This window comes from Pan troglodytes, chromosome 19, assembly GCF_028858775.2.
Source record: "Pan troglodytes isolate AG18354 chromosome 19, NHGRI_mPanTro3-v2.0_pri, whole genome shotgun sequence".
Classification (NCBI taxonomy): Eukaryota; Metazoa; Chordata; class Mammalia; order Primates; family Hominidae; genus Pan; species Pan troglodytes.
Window position 1 is genome coordinate 88,366,612 of NC_072417.2, and position 24,231 is coordinate 88,390,842.

Below are 24,231 nucleotides of genomic sequence, written 5' to 3' on the forward strand. Positions count from 1 at the left end.
CAAAAGCACACTGTGGCAAGAGGTATACAATGGTGCTCGGGGCAGCAAAGGGGAACCCGAGGGAAAAGAAGAACACCCAGAAAACCTTCTGGAGATTGGGTCTGTTCTAAGCAACGAGAGGTGGCCAAGGCACGTAAATGCTAAAGGTTACACCACACAAAAGGAACAACATCACTGAAGACCAGAAATACGAGATAGCCCAGTGGTCAGGGAAAACAAGCAACTAACTGAAAATTGACAAAATTTTGTTTAAATATAGAAACTAAGATCACCCAACCCATTATTTCTGACATTACTGGCAAAAACGTTGACCAATGGAACACTGTAGAGCTTTCTGGAGGAGGATAGTAAATTATGCAAAATTGTGGTGCAAGTTAACACACAGAATTAAAATGAGTATCTACAATAAGAGTAAGACTTTGCCGAAGATTATTTGCGTAAAACACAGTTCTGAAAAGAAAACACAATAATTATGGTTTTGCTGAATTCAAAGAAATGCTGCCTCTGCTCTCTGGATATGTCTCAGATGCTGCTGTCTGCACATTTAGCTCGAGACCACATTACACATCCAATGACACAAGGCACCCAAATTAAAAGAGAAAGCACTAGACTGAAGAACATCTTACAGGCCACCCCCGAGCAGTGAGCCTAAGAGAAGAACTCTTATTTCCACTAGTGAAGATGCAGAACAAAGTACAACAGGTCCCCAGTATCTATCTGCCTCTGCACAGGCTGGAGGTGGAAAAGGTGAAGAAGGGGTTTGGGAAATAAAGGTTCACAAGGAAAGGGAACAGTGCAGACAGGGAAGGGACTCATGAGAACGGGAACACCTCATCCCAATTCTACTTCTAGTCCACAGCAAAGCAGTTTACTTTCCACTCCCATTCCAATTCTGCCCAAGGGCTTCACCTCCAAAGACCACAATAATCACCAAGAGTTTACAATGTGAAGGGAAGATACGATTTCCTAGCATTTCAAAGTGGAGCACAAAATACTTCAAGCACGAAAACAGTGATTCCAGAAACACTGGTGACATTCTACAGCAGGGTTGTCCAATGATAATTTCTGCATATGTCCTATATCTGTACTGTCCAATACAATAGAGCCATTGGCCACTCACAGCCACTGAAAACTTGAAATATGGCTGCACTGGTGAATTTTTAGCCTAATATAAATTTAAATAGCCATATAAGCTAGATGCTACAGTACTCAACAGTGCAGCTTAGAGTACCATGTAAATATCAGGCACATGGAAGACAAATACTTTGTGGTCTAACCTTAAAACACTATCAATACGCATTCGATGAGAAATAACATCTTCCACAGAAACACCAATTTATAAGCTTTTAGAAAATAATTTGTCACTACAAAGGAACTATCAAAGAGCTAAAAGAACAGATATTTGGCTGGGCGCAGTAACTCATGCCCGTAATCCCAGCACTTTGGGAGGCCGAGGTGGGCGGATCGCTTGCGGTCAGGAGTTTGAGACCAGCCTGGCCAACATGGCGCAACCAAATCCCCGTCTCTACTAAAAGAACAAAAATTAGCCAGGCGTGGTGGGTGGGCACCTGTAATCCCAGCTACTCGGGAGGCTGAGGAAGGAGAATCGGTTGAACCCAGGAGGTGGAGGCTGCAGTGAACCAAGATCATGCCACTGCACTCCAGCCTGGGAGACAGAGAGACTGTCTCAAAAAAGAAAGAAAATCTACTTTCAGAGTATTTCCTTAAGCAAGAGTGAGGCTGGAGGCATGATGTTTGGAGGTACTTATCTATAGCCTTTCACAGAATGTCAAAGAAGTGTCATAAGTATTCTGAAGCTCTTGATATGCCGTGCCGCTATCAATATGGCTCATGTCTACTTTTATAACTCTGCCAAACACATTGAAAGACAATTTAACTTCCAAGTTTAAGTGTTCTAGGACAACTCCAACATCTCTTCAGAGTTGACAGTAAGCTTGGCTAATGTTAGAAACAAAAGTCCCCAGTAAGTCAGCCATATCTGCATGGACAAAGCAGTCCTGAGTGCTGCTAAATTAACTGAGAAAACTTTTCAACACTCATGTCTTACTAAGTCTGTTTCATTCAGAACATTCCATACACATCTTTAGCAAAGCTCTTAAAACAGGGTATTTATTAAATTTCACATCTTTAATTCTGCTTAGTATCAACCTTAGCACTAAACACAGTACCCTTTGCTTAGGAGATACTCAATAATTTGTTGCTATAATTCATCAAGGTACTGGTATTTTATTTATTTATTTTTTTTGAGACAGAGTCTCGCTCTATCGCCCAGGCGCAATCTCGGCTCACCGCAAGCTCCGCTTCCCAGGCTCATGCCATTCTCCTGCCTCAGCCTCCCGAGTAGCTGGGACTACAGGTGCCCGCCACCATGCCCGGCTTATTTTTTTTGCATTTTTAGTAGAGACAGGGTTTCACCGTGTTAGCCAGGATGGTCTCAATCTCCTGACCTCACGATCCGCCCACCTCAGCCTCCCAAAGTGCTGGGATTACAGGAGTGAGCCACCGTGCCCTGCCAGGTACTGATATTCTTAAGAATTTATCAAGGCCAGGCGCAGAGGCTCATGCTTGTAATCCTAGCACTTTGGGAGGCCGAGGCAGGCGGATCATCTGAGGTCAGGAGTTTGAGACCAGCCTGGCCATTATGGTGAAACCGTCTCTACTAAAAATACAAAAATCAGCCAGGCGTAGTGGCGGGCGCCTATAATTCCAGCTAGTCAGGAGGCTGAGGCAAGAGAATCGCTGGAACCCAGGAGGCGGAGGTTGCAGTGAGCTGAGATCGCACCACTGCACCCCAGCCTGGGAGACAGAGTAAGACTCCATATCAAAAAAACAAACAAAAAAAAAGAATTCCTCAAAATGCTACATTTGGCTGGGCACAGTAGCTGACACCTGTAATCCCAGCATTTTGGGAGGCCAAGGTGGGTGGATCACTTTAGCTCAGGAGTTTGAGATTAGCCTGGCAACATGGAAAAATCCTATTGACACACACACACACTAGCCGAGTGTGGTGGCACATGCCTGTAGTCACACACACACACACACACACACACACACACACACACTCTCTAGCCGAGTGTGGTGGCACATGCCTGTAGTCCCAGCTACTCGGGAGGCTGATGTGGGAAGATCGCTGGAGCCCAGGAGATTGAGGCTGCAATGAGCCATGATCAATCACGCCACTGCACTCCCAACCTGGCCAACAGAACAAGACTCTGTCTCAAGAAAAGAAGAAAAAAAAGCTACTACTATCATGACATTCTCATATAACTCTATATGGCATATACTCTCTGCACAGCATTCAGATTCATGCATTTAAATAATTCTGTTTCTTTTTCTTGAGATAAGGGGTCTCATTCAGTCGCTCAGGTTTATAGTACAGTAGCGAGATCATGGCTCACTGCATCCTCAAACTCCTGAACTCAAGTCATCCTCCTGCCTGAGCCTCCTGAGTAGCTGGGACTGCAGATGTGTGCCACCACGATTGGCTAATTTAAACATTTTTGTTTCTTTTTGTAGACTGGGGGTCTCACTGTTTTGCCCAGGCTGGTCTCAAACTGCTGGCTTTAAGGGCTATTCCTGCCTCAGCCTCCCAAAGTGCTGGGAATACAGATGTGAGCCAGCTAGCCTGATCTACATAATTCTATCACTATACTTCTTATGCCAATCATCACATCACATTCTATGGCTGATCTTTCATGTTCTCAACTGGATATAAGTCCACAAAAGCTCACATTATTCTTTCCTGTAATTGCTGATTATGAATTATGATGAATTTCATGGTAGTTAAATCCATTTGAACACAATCTTCAGGAAAAAAAAAAGAGAAAGTAATTAACCAATAGATCTAACAACATCTATAGAAGACTCTACCCAACAACAGCAGAATAAAAATCTATCTCAAGCGCACAGGAGAACATTCTCAGGACAAACCAGATGATAGGCCATAAAACAAGCCCCAATAAATCTGAAAGGATTAAAATCATACAAAGTATGTTCTACAACTACAATGAAAATAGAAATCAGCCAGGCACAGTGGCTCACACCTGTAATCCCAACACTTTGGGAGGCTGAGGCAGGCAGATTAACTGAGGCTAGGAGTTTGAGACCATCTTGGCAAATATGGTGAAACCTTGTCTCTACAAAAAATACAAAAAGTACTGGGGACTGGGCGGGCGCAGTGGCTCAAGCCTGTAATCCCAACACTTTGGGAGGCCGAGGCGGGTGGATCACGAGGTCAGGAGATCGAGACCATCCTGGCTAACACGGTGAAACCCTGTATCTACTAAAAATACAAAAATTTAGCCGGGCGTGGTGGTGGGCGCCTGTAGTCCCAGCTACTCAGGAGGCTGAGGCAGGAGAATGGCGTGAACCCAGGTAGCAGAGGTTGCAGTGAGCCAAGATTGCGCCACTGCACTCCAGCCTGGGCAACAGAGCAAGACTCCGTCTCAGAAAAAAAAAAAAAAAAAAAAAATTACCGGGGCCTGCATGAGCGCAGTGGCTCACGCCTGTAATCCCAGCACTTTGGGAGGCCAAGGCAGGCGGATTGGCTGAGCTCAGGAGTTTGAGACCAGCCTGGGCAACACGGTTAAACCCCATCTCTATTGAAATACAAGAAATCAGCTAGGCATGTCGGCATGCGCCTATAGTCCCAGCTACTTGGGAGGCTGAGGCAGGAGAATTGCTTGAACCTGGGAGGCGGACGTTGCAGTGAGCCGAGATTGTGCCACTGCACTCCAGCCTGGGTGACAGACAGAGACTCTGTCTCAAAAAAAAAAAAAAAAAAAAAATGTTTACCCCGACCTGGTGGCATGCTCCTGTAATCCCAGCTACTCAGGAGGCTGAGGCAAGAAAATCTCTTGAATGCGGGAGGTGGAGGCTGCAGTGAGCTGAGACTGCACTGCTGCATTTCAGCCTGGGCAACAGAGGGAGACTCTGTTTCAAAAAAAAAAAAAAAAAAAAAGAGGCCGGTCGTGAACTCCTAGGCTTAAGCAATCCTCCTGCCTCCGCTTCCCAAAGTGCTGGGATTACAGGTGTGAGCCAGCACGGCTGACCAAAATGACTATTAATTTTTTTAAAAAATAGAAAATCTCCCTCTCCCTCCTCTCTCTCTCCCTCTCCCCGTCTCCCCACGTCTCCCTCTCCCTCTCTTTCCACAGTCTCCCTCTGATGCCGAGCCGAAGCGGGACTGTACTGCTGCCATCTCAGCTCACTGCAACCTCCCTGCCTGATTCTCCTGCCTCAGCCTGCCGAGTGCCTGCGATTGCAGGCACGCGCCGCCACACCTGACTGGTTTTCGTATTTTTTTGGTGGAGACGGGGTTTCACTGTGTTGGCCGGGCTGGTCTCCAGCTCCTAACCGCGAGTGATCCGCCAGCCTCGGCCTCCCGAGGTGCCGGGATTGCAGACGGAGTCTCGTTCACTCAGTGCTCAATGGCGCCCAGGCTGGAGTGCAGTGGCGTGATCTTGGCTCGCTACAACCTCCACCTCCCAGCCGCCACCCCGTCTGGGAAGTGAGAAGCGTCTCTGCCTGGCCGCCCATCGTCTGGGATGTGAGGAGCCCCTCTGCCTGGCTGCCCACTCTGGAAAGTGAGGAGCGCCTCTTCCCAGCCGCCATCCCATCTAGGAAGTGAGGAGCGTCTCTGCCCGGCCGCCCATCGTCTGAGATGTGGGGAGCGCCTCTGCCCCGCCGCCCCGTCTGGGATGTGAGGCGCGCCTCTGCCCGGCCGCGACCCCGTCTGGGAGGTGAGGAGCATCTCTGCCCGGCCGCCCCGTCTGAGAAGTGAGGAGACCCTCTCCCTGGCAACCGCCCCGTCTGAGAAGTGAGGAGCCCCTCCGCCCGGCAGCCGCCCCGTCTGAGAAGTGAGGAGCCCCTCCGCCCGGCAGCCGCCCCGTCTGGGAAGTGAGGAGCGTCTCCGCCCGGCAGCCACCCCGTCTGGGAGGGAGGTGGGGGGGGTAACCCCCTGCCAGGCCAGCCGTCCTGTCCGGGAGGGAGGTGGGGGGGTCAGCCCCCGGCCAGGCCAGCCGCCCCGTCCACGAGGTGAGGGGCGCCTCTGCCCGGCCTCCCCTACTGGGAAGTGAGGAGCCCCTCTGCCCGGCCAGCCGCCCCGTCCGGGAGGTGAGGGGCGCCTCTGCCCGGCCGCCCCTACTGGGAAGTGAGGAGCCCCTCTGCCCGGCCAGCCGCCCCGTCCGGGAGGGAGGTGGGGGGGTCAGCCCCCCGCCCGGCCAGCCGCCCCATCCGGGAGGGAGGTGGGGGGGGTCAGCCCCCGCCCGGCCAGCCGCCCTGTCTGGGAGGGAGGTGGGGGGGTCAGCCCCCCGCCCGGCCAGCCACCCCGTCCGGGAGGTGAGGGGCGCCTCTGCCCGGCCACCCCTACTGGGAAGTGAGGAGCCCCTCTGCCCGGCCAGCCGCCCCGTCCGGGAGGGAGGTGGGGGGGTCAGCCCCCCGCCCGGCCAGCCGCCCCGTCCGGGAGGTGGGGGGCGCCTCTGCCCGGCCACCCCTACTGGGAAGTGAGGAGCCCCTCTGCCCGGCCACCACCCCGTCTGGGAGGTGTACCCAACAGCTCATTGAGAACGGGCCATGATGACAATGGCGGTTTTGTGGAATGGAAAGGGGGGAAAGGTGGGGAAAAGATTGAGAAATCGGATGGTTGCGGTGTCTGTGTAGAAAGAAGTAGACATGGGAGACTTTTCATTTTGTTCTGTACTAAGAAAAATTCTTCTGCCTTGGGGAAAAAAAAAATAGAAAATAACAATTGTTGGTGTGGATGTGGAAAACCAAAATCCTTGTACATTGCTAGTAGAAATGTAAAATGGTGTAGCCACTGTGAACAGTATGGCAGTTACTCCAAAAATTAAAGAATTATATGATCCACCAAAAAAAAAAAAGAAAAAAGAAAAAAAAATTAGCTGAAGCATGAACTTCTACTGATTGTCTTGCACATAGACATTTTTAGCCTGTATAACATAATTTGTAACCAATGATTATAACTTACATATTGTACCATCCAATGAAAAGACAACTCTGGTATGAGGAGGAGTACCCTTCCCTCTTTTAAACTTTCCTAAAAACCTTTCACAGGCCAGGCAAGGTGGCTCACACCTGTAATCTGTAATCCCAGCACTTTGGGAGGCCAAGGTGAGAGGATCCCTTAATCCCAGAAGTTTGAGACAAGCCTGGGCAACATAATGAGACTCCATCCCTACAAAACAAAACAAAACAAACAAACAAACAAAAACTAGTTGGGCATGGTGGTGGATACCTGTAGTTCCAGAGACTAGGGTGGGAGGATCAACTGAGCCTGGAATGTTGGGGCTGTACTGAGCCATGATTGTACTTCTGCACTCCAGCCTGGGTAAGAGAGCCAGACCCTGTCTCAAAAACATAAAGACAGACCTTCATAGCTGGGCCCAGTGACTCACATCTATAATCCCAGCTACTTGGGAGGCTGAGATGGGAGGATCACTCGAGACCAGCCTGGGCAACATAGTGACCCCCCCTCTACAAAAAAAAATATTAAAAGTTACATTTTAAAATATAATACAGGGTGTGGTGGTGCGCATCTGTAGTCCCAGCTACTGAGGAGGCTGAGGTGAGATGATCACTTGAGCCCAGGAGTTCGAGGCTGCAATGAACTATGGTGGGGCCACTGTACTCCAGCCTGAGGTGACAGAATGAGACCCCATGTTTATTGCAAACAAAAAGTGGCCAGGCACAGTGGTTCATGCCTGTAATCCCAACACTTTGGGAGGTCAAGGCGGGAGGACTGCTTGAGGCCATGAGTTCGAGATCAGCCTGGGCAACATGGCGGGATCTTGTTTCTACAAAATACAAAAAGTTAGCTGGGCATGGTGGTGCTCACCTGCTGTCCCAGCTACTCAGGAGGCTGAAGTGGATGAAGTGCTTGAGCCTAGGAAGTTGAGGCTGCACTCCAGCCCAGGCAACAGAGCGAGACCCTGTCTCAGAAAAAAAAAAAAAAAAAGGCTGGGTGTGGTAGTTCACGCCTGTAATCCCAGTACTTTGGGAGGCTGAGGCAGGTGGATCACTTCAGGTCAAGAGTTAGAGACCAGCCTGGCCAACATGGCAAAACCCTGTCTCTACTAAAAGTACAAAAATTAGCCGGGTATGGTGGCACACGCCTGTAGTCCCAGCTACTAGGGAGGCTGAGGTGGTAGAACTGCTTGAACCTGGGAGGCAGAGGTTGCAGTGAGCCAAGATCATGACACTACACTCTAGCCTGGGCAAGAGAGTAAGACTCTAAAAAAGAAAACAACCCACGAAGAAACAAACAGCAAAACAAAAACATCTTTCACCTTGTGACAGACTTCAGAACAACCCCCAAGTCTGCTGGTGTGTCTTCCCAGGTCGATTCTCATTTGCCAGGCCTTCCAATAAACCTTTATGAAATCATTTCTGCCTCAATAGTCTTAGTTTCAGTTGACAATATAAATCCCAAACCCAGGCCAGGTGCAGTGGCTCACGCCTGTAATTCCAGCACTTTGGGAGGCCGAGGTGGGGGGGAGGATCACCTGCAGTCAGGAGTTCGAGACCAGCCTGACCAACATGGTGAAACACCGTCTCTACTAAAAATACAAAAATGAGCTGAGCGTGGTGGTGGGCAGCTGTAATCCTAGCTACTTGGGAGGCTGAGGCAGGAGAATCACAGGAGGGCGGAGGTTGTAGTGAGCTGACATCTCACCACCGCATTTCAGCCTGGGCAACAGAGACTGTCTCAGAAAACAAACAAACAAACACCCAAACACCCAAACCCAAAAGCAAGTTACACAAGAATAATTTTTCATGTGGTCACCTGAGGATATGCGGGTGAGAGGCATGTCCTTTTTGCCAGGCCTTTAATATCTAACAGGGAAGGGATGAAGTGAGAGAAAAACATATAGAAATTTCACACATGAACGTACAACACTAACAAACTCATAGCTAAATATGAAAATTACTACTAAGAACTTTAAAGGTAACAACTGTTCAGGTGGGTGTAGTTCTAGTACAAGCTTAAACATGGCAGATTGGACAGGCTTCTGAGCAGATATAGTGTGACTTTCTCCAAGTTTACGAACAACTACAGTATTAGTTCTTCTGTACTGGTAACCTAAGTATAGAAGGAGACGAACCAATTAATTAAGGGAAGGCTTGTACGGTCTACCAGTTCTCACTTCTAGCATTAAATGAGGCCATTAGTTACAAATTCACTGGGATATATGACGTGGACTACTTCAGCACAATGTTTTGGAAAATTCACACAAATTTCGGTTCACAATCTATTCTGATTAGCTTTAATATGATTTTGAGAAAAATCTTAATCATTGTATCTTTTCTAAGAGCCTGGCACAGAAATCCTCTGAGCTACTGCCACTTTCTAAAGAGGTACACTTTAACAGAAATGCCATTCTTCTCTCCAAAGATGAAGTACCTGCTTACTTTCATTATAAAATTTTGAATATGGTTTCATTGTTATGTTTTATGGTACCCAGGAACTGCAATAAAAGTAACTATGGCTATATGCATTAAACGTTTTTTCTGAAAGGTTATAGAAAACCTGAATAGTGATTTTCTTTGGGAAAGTTTGTCACATAAATTTTCTAATGATGAGTGAGACATTTATTTATTTGCTTATTTAATTTCAAAATTGTTATCTGGGCATCAGGAGGGAATTATGACCTAATTTCTTTTATGCTTTTTCTATTAAATGATTCTAATAAAAATTTTAAAAGAATTAAATAAAGAAGACACTTGATTTCTTAAAAAAAAAAAAGAAAGACAGGGTCACACACTGTCACCCAGGCTGGAGTACAGTGGGGGCAAACATAGCTCACTGTAGTCTCCACCTCCTGGGCTCAAGCAGTCTTCCCACCTTAGCCTCCCAAGTAGCTGGAACTACAGGCATGCACCACCACACCTGGCTAATTTTTTTTATTTTTAGTAGAGACAAGGTCTTGCTATGTTGCCCAGGCTGGTCTCAAACTCCTGAGCTCAAGTGGTCCTCCCACTTCAGCCTCCCAAAGTGCTAGGATTACAGGCCACCTCACCTGGTCACTTGATTTCTTAATGCATGATAGATAGCTAAAACCCACTATTAATTTCAGATCTTTGTCTTTTAATTATACTTTTCAAAGCCTAGCATTTTATAAAAAGTTGATACATAATAAATAGAATTTTGACTGGAGCTAAAAATGCAGGAAAGCCAAGGAAGGAGAAATGGAAACATGAACCTCTGGAAAACTGCAATTTGTCTCATTAGTAATTTTAATGCAGTGTGGAGACTGACCTAAGTCAAAAGTACGTACATAAGAAAGCATATAACATTACTTTCACATCCCATGTGGGGAAAAGATAATTGAGATATAACTAGAAATCTAGATAGCAAGACCAGTTTTAGCGCCAATCTGTTTATTCGTAAACAGCTGAACATGTCATGTTTCTAGTTTATCTTATTAGATTCTACAAAATTTCTATGTAATAGCCTTATACAGGTGGAAGATGATGTACTGCCTACACCAAGAAGAGTTTTAATAGGAAACGAATTTGCTCCATGAAGCTGTGCACAGTGATTTTTTTCTTTCCTTATTAGACAGCAAGACGGCCCTAAAATATTTGTTGACCTGCAAACTGACATCTGGAAAACTACTGTAGTGTTTTTGTTTTTTACTGCTTTTTCTGATTACAAAACTAATAGCTTGCAGTAAAAAAAAAAAAAAAAAAAAAAACTATTACAGAAATGCACCATATAGAAAGTTAAAGTTCTCCATAATCCCTACATCCAGAGAAAACCAACTGTTACCCAACATCACACTCTTCTTTTTTCTTTATATTGCAGTATATGTGAGTAAGGATGTTTCATTAAGTTACAATACTTGTTTCTCAAAAGCTCTCAGCAGAGCCTCCTGGCTTAAAGCTAAACATTTGCAGCATAAACTAAACAAAGACTGGTTTGTCTGTCTTCCCATCTTGTTCCAAGCATGAGTTAAGATGGATGGTCTCCCTCTAGAAAATATTCATTTAGTTCAAAGACAAATTAAATTATGAATACATGCCATATTTCTCTATCATAATCACTTATTAATTTAACCTGACAAAGCTATAAAAAAAGGAAATTAACCACTTAAAAATAGCACAAAATAAAATGTGCGGCCGAAAAACTGTGTCAAGCATCTTACATGCTGAGGGAAGGATGTTTAATCATCCCAGAAATCTGGTTAACATAGTCCTATAAAACACTGTCAAACTTTGAAATAATGTTCTATTGTTAAAGGAGACTAGAGAATGAAGCCAACATTAGCTGTGCTATTATTATGTATTCTGGTTAGGGATTATGGGCCATTCTCACTTAAGGTCATCTTAAGTAGGTAACCATTTGTTCAGCCATTCAGACAATAGGACAATACATATATCAAAACCTCCCTTGAGATTACGAACTAAATTATTAACAAAAACAAGTGAAATATACAGCAATAGGGAAATAAGTCAACTACAGAACATTAACTTGATATGTTATACAACCACTGAAAATAATTAGTAAAACTAATATGGAAAATGGTAACATTTTAAATTCACTACAATTACAGAATTATAAAAATGTATACATAATGATAATGCTTAAGAGAGATCTGAAATAGTAAAAATACTGGAATAGAGGGACTTATTGACTTTCCTATCTATTAATGTAAGCTAAAGTAATTTAAATGTTACAGTGAGGTGGAAATATTGCTAATAAAATAATCTATACTTTTCCCCCAGCATTCCTTTTCAAACTCCTCTTCATAGTTATGTATGAAAATAAAGATACGGCTGGGTACAGTGGCTCATCCCAGCACTTTGAGAGGCCGAGGCGGGCAGATCATGAGGTCAGGAGTTCGAGACCAGCCTGGCCAACATAGTGAAACCCTCGTCTCTACTAAAAATAAAAAAAAAATTAGCCAGGCATGGTGGCGGGCACCTGTAATCCCAGCTACTCGGGAGGCTGAGGCAGGAGAATTGCTTGAACCTGGGAGGCAGAGGTTGCAATGAGCCAAGATCACGCCATTGCACTCCAGCCTGGGTGATGGTGCAAGACTCCGTCTCAAAAAAAAAAAAAAAGAAAAAAAAATAAAGAAAATAAAGATATATGAAATAATGACATGAAATGATCAACACTTCCCAAAAACACATACCCCTTTCCTGTTCTCAGTGAATCCTACAGTTTCAGGGTCCAAAATACATTTTTTCTCACTTTATAACTAAACTAATGCTCTTGCATTTTTCAAAAGAAAAATGTTACCAAGGGCTTTTGCCATTTTGTTAAACTTAGATTTTAAAAGTCCTGGGTTCCTGTAATCCCAGCACTTTGGGAGGCTGAGGCGGGTGGACCACAGGGTCAAGAGATCGAGATCACCCTGGCCAACATGGTGAAACCTCGTCTCTACTAAAAACATAAAAATTAGTTGGGCGTGGAGGCGCGTGCCTGTAGTCCCAGCTATTTGGAAGGCTGAGGCAGAAAAATCACTTGAACTCGGGAGGCAGAGGTTGCGGTGAGCCGAGATCGCGCCACTGTACTCCAGCCTGATGACAGAGCAAGACTCCGTCTCCAAAAAAAAAAAGTCCTGGGTAATGTACCGAGACCTTGTCTCAAAAAAAAAAAGGAATAAAAAGTCCACTATTAAACTAAAGAATAAATTAGTTGAAAATAAAAGCCACTGTTAAAACGAAGAAAAAAACTTTTACTATTTTACTGCTAATAATTAATACAGGTTGTATATCCCTTAACTGAATAAGTGACCAGAGGCATTTCAAGGTTTCTGGATTTTGGAATATTTGCATTTATATAGGTTCAGCATCCCTAAATCTCAAAATCCAAAATGCTCCAAAAGGCACTTCCTTTGAGTGCCATGCTGGCGCTCAAAAAAGTTTCAGATTTCAGATCTTTGGATTAGGGATACTCAATATGTAGTTCTTTTGATAAAAATGTTAGGACAGAAAGTAAAAGAACTACTGCTAGAAACCAGACCAAGGTGGGCTAAACTTTCTAGTAAAGAAGGAAATACTAAGCATTATCTATGGCATCCTTAAGATTTTTATTTATTTATTTATTTTTTTTAGACAGAGTCTTGTGCTGTTGCCCAGGCTAGAGTGCGGTGGCACTATCTGGGCTCACTGCAAGCTCCGCCTCCTGGGTTCACGCCATTCTCCTGCCTCAGCCTCCTGAGTAGCTGGGACTACAGGCGCCCGCCACCACGCCCGGCTAATTTTTTGTATTTTTAGTAGAGACGGGGTTATCACCATGTTAGCCAGGATGGTCTCGATCTCCTGACCTCGTGATCCGCCTGCCTCGTCCTCCCAAAGTACTGGGATTACAGGCGTGAGCCACTGCGCCCAGCCGGCATCCTTAAGATTTTTAAAAGTTGTTTGGGAAAAATACGCCTATTCTCATTATTGAGACTAGAGAGAATGTTTACCCATGGCTTCTCACTGAGGGCAGTTAGAGATAATGAAATCGACCTTAATATCCTTAAAGTAAATACTATGAGTTTTTCCCAAGGCTGTTTTTTCAAACATTCCTTACTGTTAGCCAATTGCACAATCCCAAAGCTTCGGTAAACTACAGAAACTTACAAAAGAGGCTCCCAATAGGACACAGCATAGGTATCCATCTATTTGCTATAGATGTGTAAGAATGGAGAAAAACTCTCCATCAATACTGTGCTTTCAGCTGAGCTCTGGGAAAGGGCTGGAACAGTTCTGAGTCTGAGGTAATAGCAGATAACCTTTGGCCACTTTTATGCGTAGAGCCATGTGACTCAATAGTTTCCTGAACCCGGGATCTGGACTAATCACCTCTTATCAATGCTGTGTACTGAATAGCATTAATAAAACTAAAAGCTAGCAATTACTGTCTACTTTATGCTAGTTACTGCTTTAAAAACACCAACATAGGCTGGGCGGGTGGCTCACGCCTGTAATCCCAGCACTTTGGGAGGCTGAGGTGGGCGGATCACAAGGTCAGGAGTTCGAGACCAGCCTGGCCAGTATGGTGAAACCCCGTCTCTACTAAAAATACAAAAATTAGCTGGGTGTGGTGGCGCGCTCCTGCAGTCCCAGCTACTCAAGAGGCTGAGGCAGAAGATTCGCTTGAACCCAGGAGGCGGAGGTTGCAGTCAGCCGAGATAGCACCACTACACTACACTGCACTACAGCCTGGGTGACAGAGCGAGACTCCTTCCCAAAAAGAAAACAACAACAAAAAACACCAACATATTGGCTCTTTTAATCTTCACTATGACCCCAGGAAGGTAGGAAACTATTGTTCCCATTTTACAGATGTCAGAACCAAAACACAAAGCCATCCCGTAAATTGCCCAAGATCGCAATGCCCGATCTGTCTGTGACAGAGCTAGGATTCCAAGCAGGCAGGTCTCGCCTAGAGCCAGTATTCTTTAGAATACTTCAGATGTCTCTCATTCCACATCCAGAAGGAGGTAAAATTAAGGGAGTAGCTGCCAAAAGGTCAAAGGTTTTCCTCAAAAAGTCATTTTGGGTCATTTTTTCAAATGTCTCAAAGTTTTATGATACTGAGCACAGTCACAGTGAACTTCAGCCTAAGATTTAAAATCAGGTTAAACCTCAACGCTTAAGAAACAAAACCACTCCTCAGCAGAGCACTTCACCTTCCTAGAATATCCTTCAAGGTAAACTAGATGCAGAATGTAAACTGCTGACTATCTGAATGTAACTTTTTTCTTTTAATAAAACTGATAGCTGGGCATGGTGGCTCACCCCTGTAATCCCAGCACTTTGGGAGGCCAAGGCGGGTGGATCATCTGAGGTCGGGAGTTTGAGACCAGCCTGGCCGACATGGTGAAACCCTGTCTCTACTAAAAATACAAAAAATTAGCCGGGCGTGGTGGCACATGCCTGTAATCCCAGCTACTCAAGAGGCTAAGGCAGGAGAATCGCTTGAACCCGGGAGGTGGAGGTTGCAGTGAGGTGAGATCACACCACTGTATTCCAGCCTGGGCGACAGAGACTCTTGTCTCAAAATAACATAAAATAAAATAAAATAAAATAAAATAAATAATAAAACTGATACATATGGTAACTAATTCAAAAGAGTATGAAGAGTAAAAGTCACCTGAAATTCAGTTACTTGGAGACAACAATTACTCCTTGGGAGACCATTCAGAAAGAGATCTATGTATATGATAAAAAAAGAGGAAAAGACAGCAATTTTTCCTAAATGGCCTCTCTCTCTAGTTTGACCTCATTTGTGTACAGAAAGGCTTTATTTACAGAGGCCGGGCGCGGTAGCTCATGTTGGTAATCCCAGCACTTTGGGAGGCAGGCGGATCGCTTGAGCCCAGGAGTTCGAGACCAGCGTGGGCAACAGTGAGATCTCCTGGCTCTACCAAAAAAAAAAAAAAAAGCAAACAAACAAACAAACAAAAAAACCCTTAAATTATCCAGGTGTGGTAGTGCACAGCTGTAGTCCCACCTATTCAGGAGGCTGAGGTAGGAGGATTCCTTGAGACTGAGAGGTCAAGGTTGCAATGAGTCAAGATCATGCCACCGCATCCCTGCCTGGGTGACAGAGCAAGACCCTGTTTCAAAAATGAAAATAAGGCTGACCGTGGTGGCTCACTTCTATAATCCCAACACTTTGGGAGGCTGAGGCAGGCATATTACCTGAGGTCAGGATTTTGAGACCAGCCCGGCCAACATGGTGAAACATTGTCTCTACTAAAAATACAAAAATTAGCTGGGCATGGTGGTAGATGCTTGTAATCCCAGCTACTCAGGAGGCTGAGGCAGGAGAATCACTTGAACCACGGAAGTGGAGGTTGCAGTGAGCTGAGATTGTGCCATTGCACTCCAGCCTGAGCAACAAGAGTGAAACTCCATCTCGAAAATAAAAAATAAAAATAAAAAAAGGGAAAAGAAAAAAAGAACATAAAATCAGGACTAAACCAGATTGGATCTGAATCCTACCTTGTGAATTTGGGCAAATTAAGCCTCAGATTTTTTGTCAGTAAAATGGGGATAACAGCATCTGCCTTTACAAGATTTGCGTGAGATTAAAAGAGAAGGGAAGTTGAATACTTAGCTTAGAGCAAAGGCATGCTAAGTATTTAATATGTTAGTTATATTATTACTTATTAAAACAGGATCCATTTAAACATTTCTCTGTGCAAGTGTAGGCATTATTCTGTGTTGATACAGATCAACGTTAACACCTTCATTGCCACTTAATAGGTGCCATAATCTACCTCTGTAAACTCCACTAATTGGTTTTGCTTTTTGGCTAGTATGGCAATTTCATGAACTGGAAGGTGCATGCCACTTTTATGTGTTTTAACATCTCTAAAACGCATCTTACAATTGACAGTATTGGCAGAAAAAAATTTTTCTAGGTGGTATATACATAATTGAAATAAACATCCTTATGTCTACATCTTTAAAAAACTTGTTTATGAGTTTCTTAGAATAAATTCTTTTTTTTTTTGGAGACGGAGTCTCACTCTGTCGCCCAGGCTGGAGTGCAGTGGCATGATCTTGGCTCACTGCAACCTCTGCCTCCCGAGTTCAAGCGATTCTCATGCCTCAGCCTCCTGAGTAGCTGGGACTAGAGGCACACACCACCACGCCCAGCTAATTTGTGTATTTTTAGTAGAAACGGGATTTCACCATGTTGGCCGGGCTGGTCGCAAACTCTGACCTCAAGTGATCTACCCGCTTTGGCCTCCCAAAGTGCTGGGATTATAGGCATGAGCCACTGCGCTCGGCCTTAGAACAAATTCTTAAAATGTTACTTGCTGGATCATTTTATGTTCTGATACCTATTACCAAGCCACCAGTGAGAAAGACAATATTGGTAAAAATCTCCAGAGACATGGGAAAGTGGTACCCATTTCTTCACACTGTAGCCAGCAGAGGATGGGGTCAATCTTTGTTATCTTTGGTAATCTGACATACAAAATGACAAACTTACTCTAGACAGGAAGTCCAATAAATCACTCATGGAAGCAATGCCAGGCAGCTGAACAAAGCAAGACTACTGATACCCTAACATTTCTGGTTTACTCATACCTGGACAGTTAAGAGGGGTATCCATGTATTGTGATGGGTACACCCAGTACACCACAGCAAGACCTAAGATCAAACTTCACCTCTGTCACTTGCTAGATGTGTGAATCTGAGCAAGTTTCTTAAGCTTTGAGCCTGTTTCTGCACCCATAAAATGGGGTTAAGAATGCCGATCTTGGCCAGGCGCGGTGGCTCACGCCTGTAATCCCAGCACTTTGGGAGGCTGAGAGGGGCGGATCACGAGGTCAGAGGATAGAGACCATCCTGGCTAACACAGTGAAACCCCGTCTCTACTAAAAACACACACACACAAAAATTAGCTGGCTGTGGTGGCGGGTGCCTGTAGTCCCAACTAATCGGGAGGCTGAGGTAGGAGAATGGCATGAACCCAGGAGGCGGAGCTTGCAGTGAGCTGAGATCCCACCACTGCACTCCATCCAGCCTGAGGGACAGAGCGAGACTCCATCTCAAAAAAAAAAAAAAGAGTGCCAATCTTGCCCAGCACGGTGGCTCAAGCCTGTAATCCTAGCCAAGGTGGGTGGATATTTTGAGGCCAGGAGTTCGAGACCAACCTGGCCAACATGGTGAAACTCATCTCTACTAAAAGTACAAAAATTAGCAGGGTGTGGTAGCATGTGCCTGTAGTCCCAGCTATAGGCTGAGGTGGGAGGATCGTTTGAGCCTGGGAGGCAGAGGTTGCAGTGAGCTATGATGGCACCTCTGCATTCCAGCCTTGGTGACAGGGGGAGACTCTGTCTTAAAAAAAAAAAAAAAAAAAAGGCAATATTTCAGCATTCAAGATTAGAAATGATCTATAATTTAGTAGGCTGGGCATGGTGGCTCACACCTGTAATCCCAGCACTTTGGGAGGCCGAGGCAGGTGGATCATTTGAGGTCAGGAGTTTAAGACCAGCCTGGCCAACGTGATAAAACCACATCTCTATTAAAAATACAAAAAATTAGCCGGGTGTGGTGGCGGGCGACTATAATCCCATCTACTCGGGAGGCTGAGACAGGACGATCACTTGAACTCAGGAGGTGGAGGTTGCAGCAAGCCAAGATCGTGCGATTGCACTCCAGCCTGGGCGACAGAGTGAGACTTCGCCTAAAAAAAAAAAAAAAAAAAAAAACAACAACAACAAAAAAAACAAACCCAACAACTTAGAAGCTATTCTACCATATGGTTTAGAGGTGAAACTGAAAGATTCTGAAGGAATACTACATTTCCTTACTCATTTCTTTCTCCAAACAGGGGGAAGAATCATCTTCAGCCAGTCTCCCAAAAAGAATCTTTTATAGGAAATGAAAGTTCATTCTCAGCACCTATTTGGAAATAGTCCATTCAGCTGACAAAATGAATATAATAAAAAGCAAGCAGATTATTTGCTTTAAGAGCACTCAAACAACAAACTGCTCCCTTCCTTTTTTGTTTTTGTTTTTTTGAGGTGGAGTCTCTCTCGGTTGCCCAGGCTGGAGTGGAATGGCACAATCTTGGCTCACTGGAACCTCCATATCCCGGGTTCAAGCGATTCTCCTCCCTCAGCCTCCCGAGTAGCTGGGATTACAGGTACGCACGCGCACCACCGGGCCCGGCTGTTTTTTGTATTTTTAGTAGAGATGGGGTTTCACCATGTTGGCCAGGCTGGTCTCGAACTCCTGACCTCAAATGATCCATGCGCCTCGGCCTCCCCAAAGTGTTGGGATTCAGGCGTGAGCCACCACGCCTGACCACAAACTAACCTCCTTCTTAAAGATTAAATGCAATATTCTGGTTTAGTCAACAAGATTGATAAGAATTCTTACCAAAAGGCAAAGGCTGGGTGCAATGGCTCACACCTGTAATCCCAGCACTTTGGGAGGAAAAAATAAATGCTTCTACAGAGTATACTGATACTAGGACTTTAAAATAGTTGGGGGGGGGGGAAGAAAAACATTTTTTTTTTTTTTTAAATTTGGAGATGGGGTCTCGCTTTGTTGCCCAGGTTGGGCTCCAACTCCTGGGCTCAAGCAATCTTCCTCTCTCAGCTTCATGAGCAGGTGGGGCCTTCAGGCTTGCACTAGCATACCTGGCTTTTTATTTAGATTAGGTAATTTGAACCCCTGAAATGGGACTTGTGCACTGAAACTCAGGACTTATAACTTGTGAAAACTCTAACCAACCAAACTAGGGATTGGCTCTCCACTGATCTTCTCCATTGAGGATCATAATCAAAGGGCATTCCTTTCTTAGGAGACTTATTAAAATGCCCCTATCTGACAGGCAGAAATCCCATGATTCTTGCTTTCAGTATCTTTCAAACCACTCCCCTCCTTCATTTCTAGTATCCCAGGTTGATACAGACACTTGACACACAACCCGATTACTTGCCACCATCCAGGCTTGGGGCCCCAGCCTTGCCCCCTTGCAATTCTTTATACACACACACACAATGCTCTTCATCGCTAAAAACCTTCCGAGGCTTGTTAAGGACCAGATCAAACTCTTACTGGGCTTTTCTCACCTCGCTCCAACTCTACCTTATTTTCCACTATGTCAGTCTAGATTCTTATTCCAGCCTTCCTATCTCAAACACAACAAGCACAAGTTCCGTCTCCCTTGAAATGTCCTCCTTCTCTTAACCTACACGTCCTGTTCTCCTTACAAGGTTCAGTTCAAGTCACAACTCTGCACACACCTGACTGATGTCAGCGCTTGCCAGTTTCATCCTTCCTGAACGACTCTAGCAGTTACAGTGTGCAACCCGACTCAAGTATACCATCAAATACTACTAAGAATCACTACTACAAATCACTACCAAGAATGATAGTTGTGTGATCTTGGATAGATCATTTAACCTATATGGGCCACCATTTCCTCATCTGTAAAAGGGTAAGTCTAACTTAAGAAATTTTAAAAGATCTTGCCGGGCGCGGTGGCTCACGCCTGTAATCCCAGCACTTCGGGAGGCCGAGATGGGCGGGTCAGGAGATCGAGACCATCCTGGCTAACATGGTGAAACCCCGTCTCTACTAAAAATACAAAAAATTAGCCGGGCGTGCTGGTGGGCGCCTGTAGTCCCAGCTACTGGGAGGCTGAGGCAGGAGAATGGCGCGAACCCGGGAAGCAGAGCTTGCAGTGAGCCGAGATCGCGCCACTGCACTCCAGCCTGGGTGACAGAGCGAGACTCCATCTCAAAAAACTAAAAAAAAAATAAAAATAAATTTTAAATGATCTTTTCCTGTTCTAAAAAAAATTTTATATACCATCTTGTACTGTTTCACATATTAATCTCAATTCTCTTACTTGAGATTTTGGAGCTTCTGAAGGGAGAAAGTACATCTTATATTTCTCTCCCAACTCTCAAAGCAACTTATCCCAGTATTTGGCTCAAGAGATGCTCAGTCAGTGTGACACTGAAATAGGCCAGGCAGTGCTGAGACAGAATGCTTTGAAGATCTCAATGTGAACTCAAGACCTGTTTTTAAAGTAGTTTAAGAAACTGGTAAAGGTAATTAGTGCCAGAGAGGGTAGAATACACCTAGATGATCCAGGCTGGCTCTCCACTAGAGCTGAAGAAAGCAAGAAGCTGGCTCTAGAATGGAATGAGCACAGATTTGAGAGCTCAAAATGGGTCTCTTAATTCCTATAAGCACAGTTTGAAGTATGTATACATAAGCCCTTAAATGGCAGCTGCAACTCCTAGGTAAGTTTTATGTGCTCTAATGTAGACTATTTAGGGGTCTTGTCAGTGGAGAACCTCTGGGACTGTCTCAAGCCTGCCCTACAATGGTGGGAGGAATTCGGATGTATTCCAACCACACCAGGCCTGAAACCTGCAGTGGAAGGGCAGTTCCTTCTATTTTACATCCCAGTGTCCTCTCCCTCCCCCAGCCAAGAAAAACATAAGCTTTTATAAGAGAGAGAAACAAAGGCAGACATATTGAACCATTCAACTCTATTTTAGGCTTCCAGTAAAATGCTTTTATTTTTTCCTCTTTTTCTCAGGACAGTAACAGGTCAATGTGTAGACAGAAAGTAGGGAAGGGGTCTGCTGGAGGAGAGGAGTCACCATTTTTAACTAAAAGTTAACCAGGAACTCCAAGACAGGAGAAGATGTGATCCTTCTGAACTATAGACAGAGGATGAAGGCTAAGTGCCTTTCTATTTCATTATCTTGAAATGAAACTTATTCAATATCCATATGCACGTCTCCTTTATCAAGAGAAGGCATATATATGCCTATTTCAATGAAAGTTAAATTGTTCAATGCTATTCCAGCAACTTTTAAAACATGTTTTGGCTTACAACTAATACCCTCAAGACGTCCCAAATCAAAGCAATTCAAATGAAGCCAGTTTACTTCTTGAAGAATCAAATGAGGAAAACTCCGTTTTTTTAACTAACAGCTTTTAAGAAAGCATGTTCCTCCTCTTCACCCAGCCATTTCACACAGTTATGAGACAAAGGGCAACTACTGTATCGTCACTCTTTTTTTTTCTTTTGGAGTAAAGCCACAACATTACCAACAAACAGCTAATGGCCACCGTTCAAAAGCAATAATGGCATTATGACTTCATATCTCAGTTATCTACCAAATTGAAAAGAACCACATATATGTATTTTTCTCTCTCCTCAAAGAAAATCTAAAAGTGAATGTGAGTATTCTGATTTACTTTCTCCTCCATAATAAAAATTTCTGAGGGACTGTTAAACAGGATCTTCTTCCCTAATAATAGGATGGGAAAGAAGGTTTTTACACTTGCTCCAGAATTTACTAATTTAAGTTAAAGAATTTATAAAATGTTCATGGTCTAGGTCTAGGACAAACTTCAAAGACAGAAATCAGGGAAAGTTCTTGTTTAAAAATTTTTTAAAAAGGCTGGGCGCAGTAGCTCACGCCTGTAATCCCAGCACTTTGGGAGGCCGAGGTGGGCAGATCACGAGGTCAGGAGATTGAGATCATCCTGGCTAACATGGTGAAATCCCATCTCCACTAAAAATACAAAAAATTAGCCGGGCGTGGTGGCGGGCGCCTGTAGTCCCGGCTACTCGGGAGGCTGAGGCAGGAGAATGGCGTGAACCTGGGAGGTGGAGCTTGCAGTGAGCCCAGATCGTACCTCCGCACTCCAGCCTGGGTGACAGAGCGAGACTCCATCTCAAAAAAAAAAAAAAAAAATCTTAAAAAGAGACCGCATGCCCCTAGTTTTGTTTTAATTTGTTGCTTCAGTGCTTAATGTGCAATGGGACAGATTTAGAGAAAAATATGAACCACCAGCCTTCTAGGTTCAAGTTTCTAAGATAAACTTATGAAGAAATCTAAGTTTGTATCAAAAACAAAAAATACTAGCCCAAAAGGGCTTTTGTACAGGCTATAGATGTGGGCATTTGAGTAGCCCATCTTATATCATCACAAGTGGGTTATCTACGGAAAACAGTAATCACCTACAGAAACATCAAATTACCTCTCCCATACACCAATGAAAACTGAGCAATTTTGTAGTCTAAGTTAACTTTGCCCTGATCTCTAGCTGGGCATATTTTCTCTAGTTCAAGAAAATAGAAACCGAGTTTCTAGAAAATGGTTCCGTCTGCTTTCTGACAATTTAGTGTTGACTTTGAGAATACCCTCGAAAAGTGTGGTGTCACAAACACAGCTTTGAAATGAACACACAGACACAAAGTTTTCTTCTCTTTAAAGGGCTCTGCAGCATCATCTTCTATGAGGCTCAACCTACATTTCAAACATTAAGAAATTACTGGGCAGTTAACTTCAGAGTAGAACTCTACGCCTTGGGCAATGAGGGCAAAATAGAGACTATCAATAAGTCCACATAACTTAAAAGTAAAAAGACTGCACGTCCTTTTATAAAGAACCATATTTCTACATCTCCACTTGCTTTCTCTTCATAAAATTCTAAGAATTTCATTCAGGGGTAGTAAACAAATGAAGTAGCAAATTCCAACAATCAGTCTAAGGCTCAGAAGGAAAAATGTCAAAACTTGAGACACAGGGAACACTCAAACATGAAGCTTCAGCCTTTCCTCCTTTAAAGTTAACATACTCTTTGATAACACTCATCCTCGTTAAAATAAATTACACATCCAAAAGGGCAAACTGCTACAGTCAATTGGGTAAACAACATAATTAACATGTGCTGGGGGAGAGCGAATCCTCACGTAAACAGTGGGGCTCAAAATAAGCTGCACATGGTATAGAAGCTGATTTTTAAACTGTCAGCAGGTTTCTTTTCGTGCAATTAGAGTTTAATATGGGGTAATTGCTCCTCAAGTTTCTTTTAAGAAAGTCGAAATCTGACTTGTACAATAGCAGGTTGCACCTTATTATTTAGAACTCCATTTGTTTTTTCACAAAGAATAAAAATACACTGAGGTTCTTTAATGAGTTTTGGTATGTACTTCTAACAACCTCTCTAAACTGGGAAAATTAATTTCTAACCTACCAAAATCATATTCCAGAATGCAAAATCCTTTGGCTATACAAAATAAGACTAACTGAATGCTTTTACATAAATACTTCAGGTCTGGGTCTTCTTAAAAAATGCTATTTTTAAAATAAAACTCTACAGGGCAAATCAATCTACTCATATACTTCCTTTCTACAATCACATTACTTTGACTGTACTTGAAATATTACCAGTATCAACAGACAAATGAGGCATTCACACAAAGGCAGTTAAACACCACACATCACACCAACTCACTTAAGTCATATTTAATATTCTACTCAGCATCTAAAGCTCTCCAGAACAAATATGATGGTAAATGTTAAAAGTGTACAATGAAAAACACAGCTTCTTTGTGTGTAATCAGGGCGAAAGAAGGTGGGTGAGCACAGGGAGAGCGATCTCAGCATTGTGCTCGGCATCAGCACTTACCTTGAGGATGTCCCCCCTTTTGAAGCTCAGCTCGTCGTCTGCAGTAGCTTTGAAGTCATATTTGGCGATGGCTTCCATTCTGAGCGCTGCTCAGTGCTCAGCAGCCTGAAGCAGGGGGAAGGGAGTCTTCCCTGCTGAAGCAACCCAGCGCTCTGGGCTTAGCCTCGCCTCTCTTCTGGGACTCGCTCCGGCACTATGGGACACACAATGCCACCCTGAAGCAGGAGAGAGACGATTAAGAGCAGTGGCCAGGATTGAAGGCAACCCCGCCCT

At 44.2% G+C, this 24,231-nt stretch overlaps 1 protein-coding gene across 1 annotated transcript in view; it reads right to left on the reverse strand.

Moving 5' to 3' along the window:
* GRB2 (growth factor receptor bound protein 2) overlaps positions 1 to 24,231 on the reverse strand; it is an 87,702-nt gene that overhangs the window by 51,962 nt on the left and 11,509 nt on the right. The window contains exon 2 of the mRNA NM_001246617.1: positions 23,959 to 24,173. Coding sequence (NP_001233546.1) covers positions 23,959 to 24,036 — 78 coding nt within the window. The 5' untranslated portion in view covers positions 24,037 to 24,173. The remainder of the gene's footprint in view (positions 1 to 23,958; positions 24,174 to 24,231) is intronic.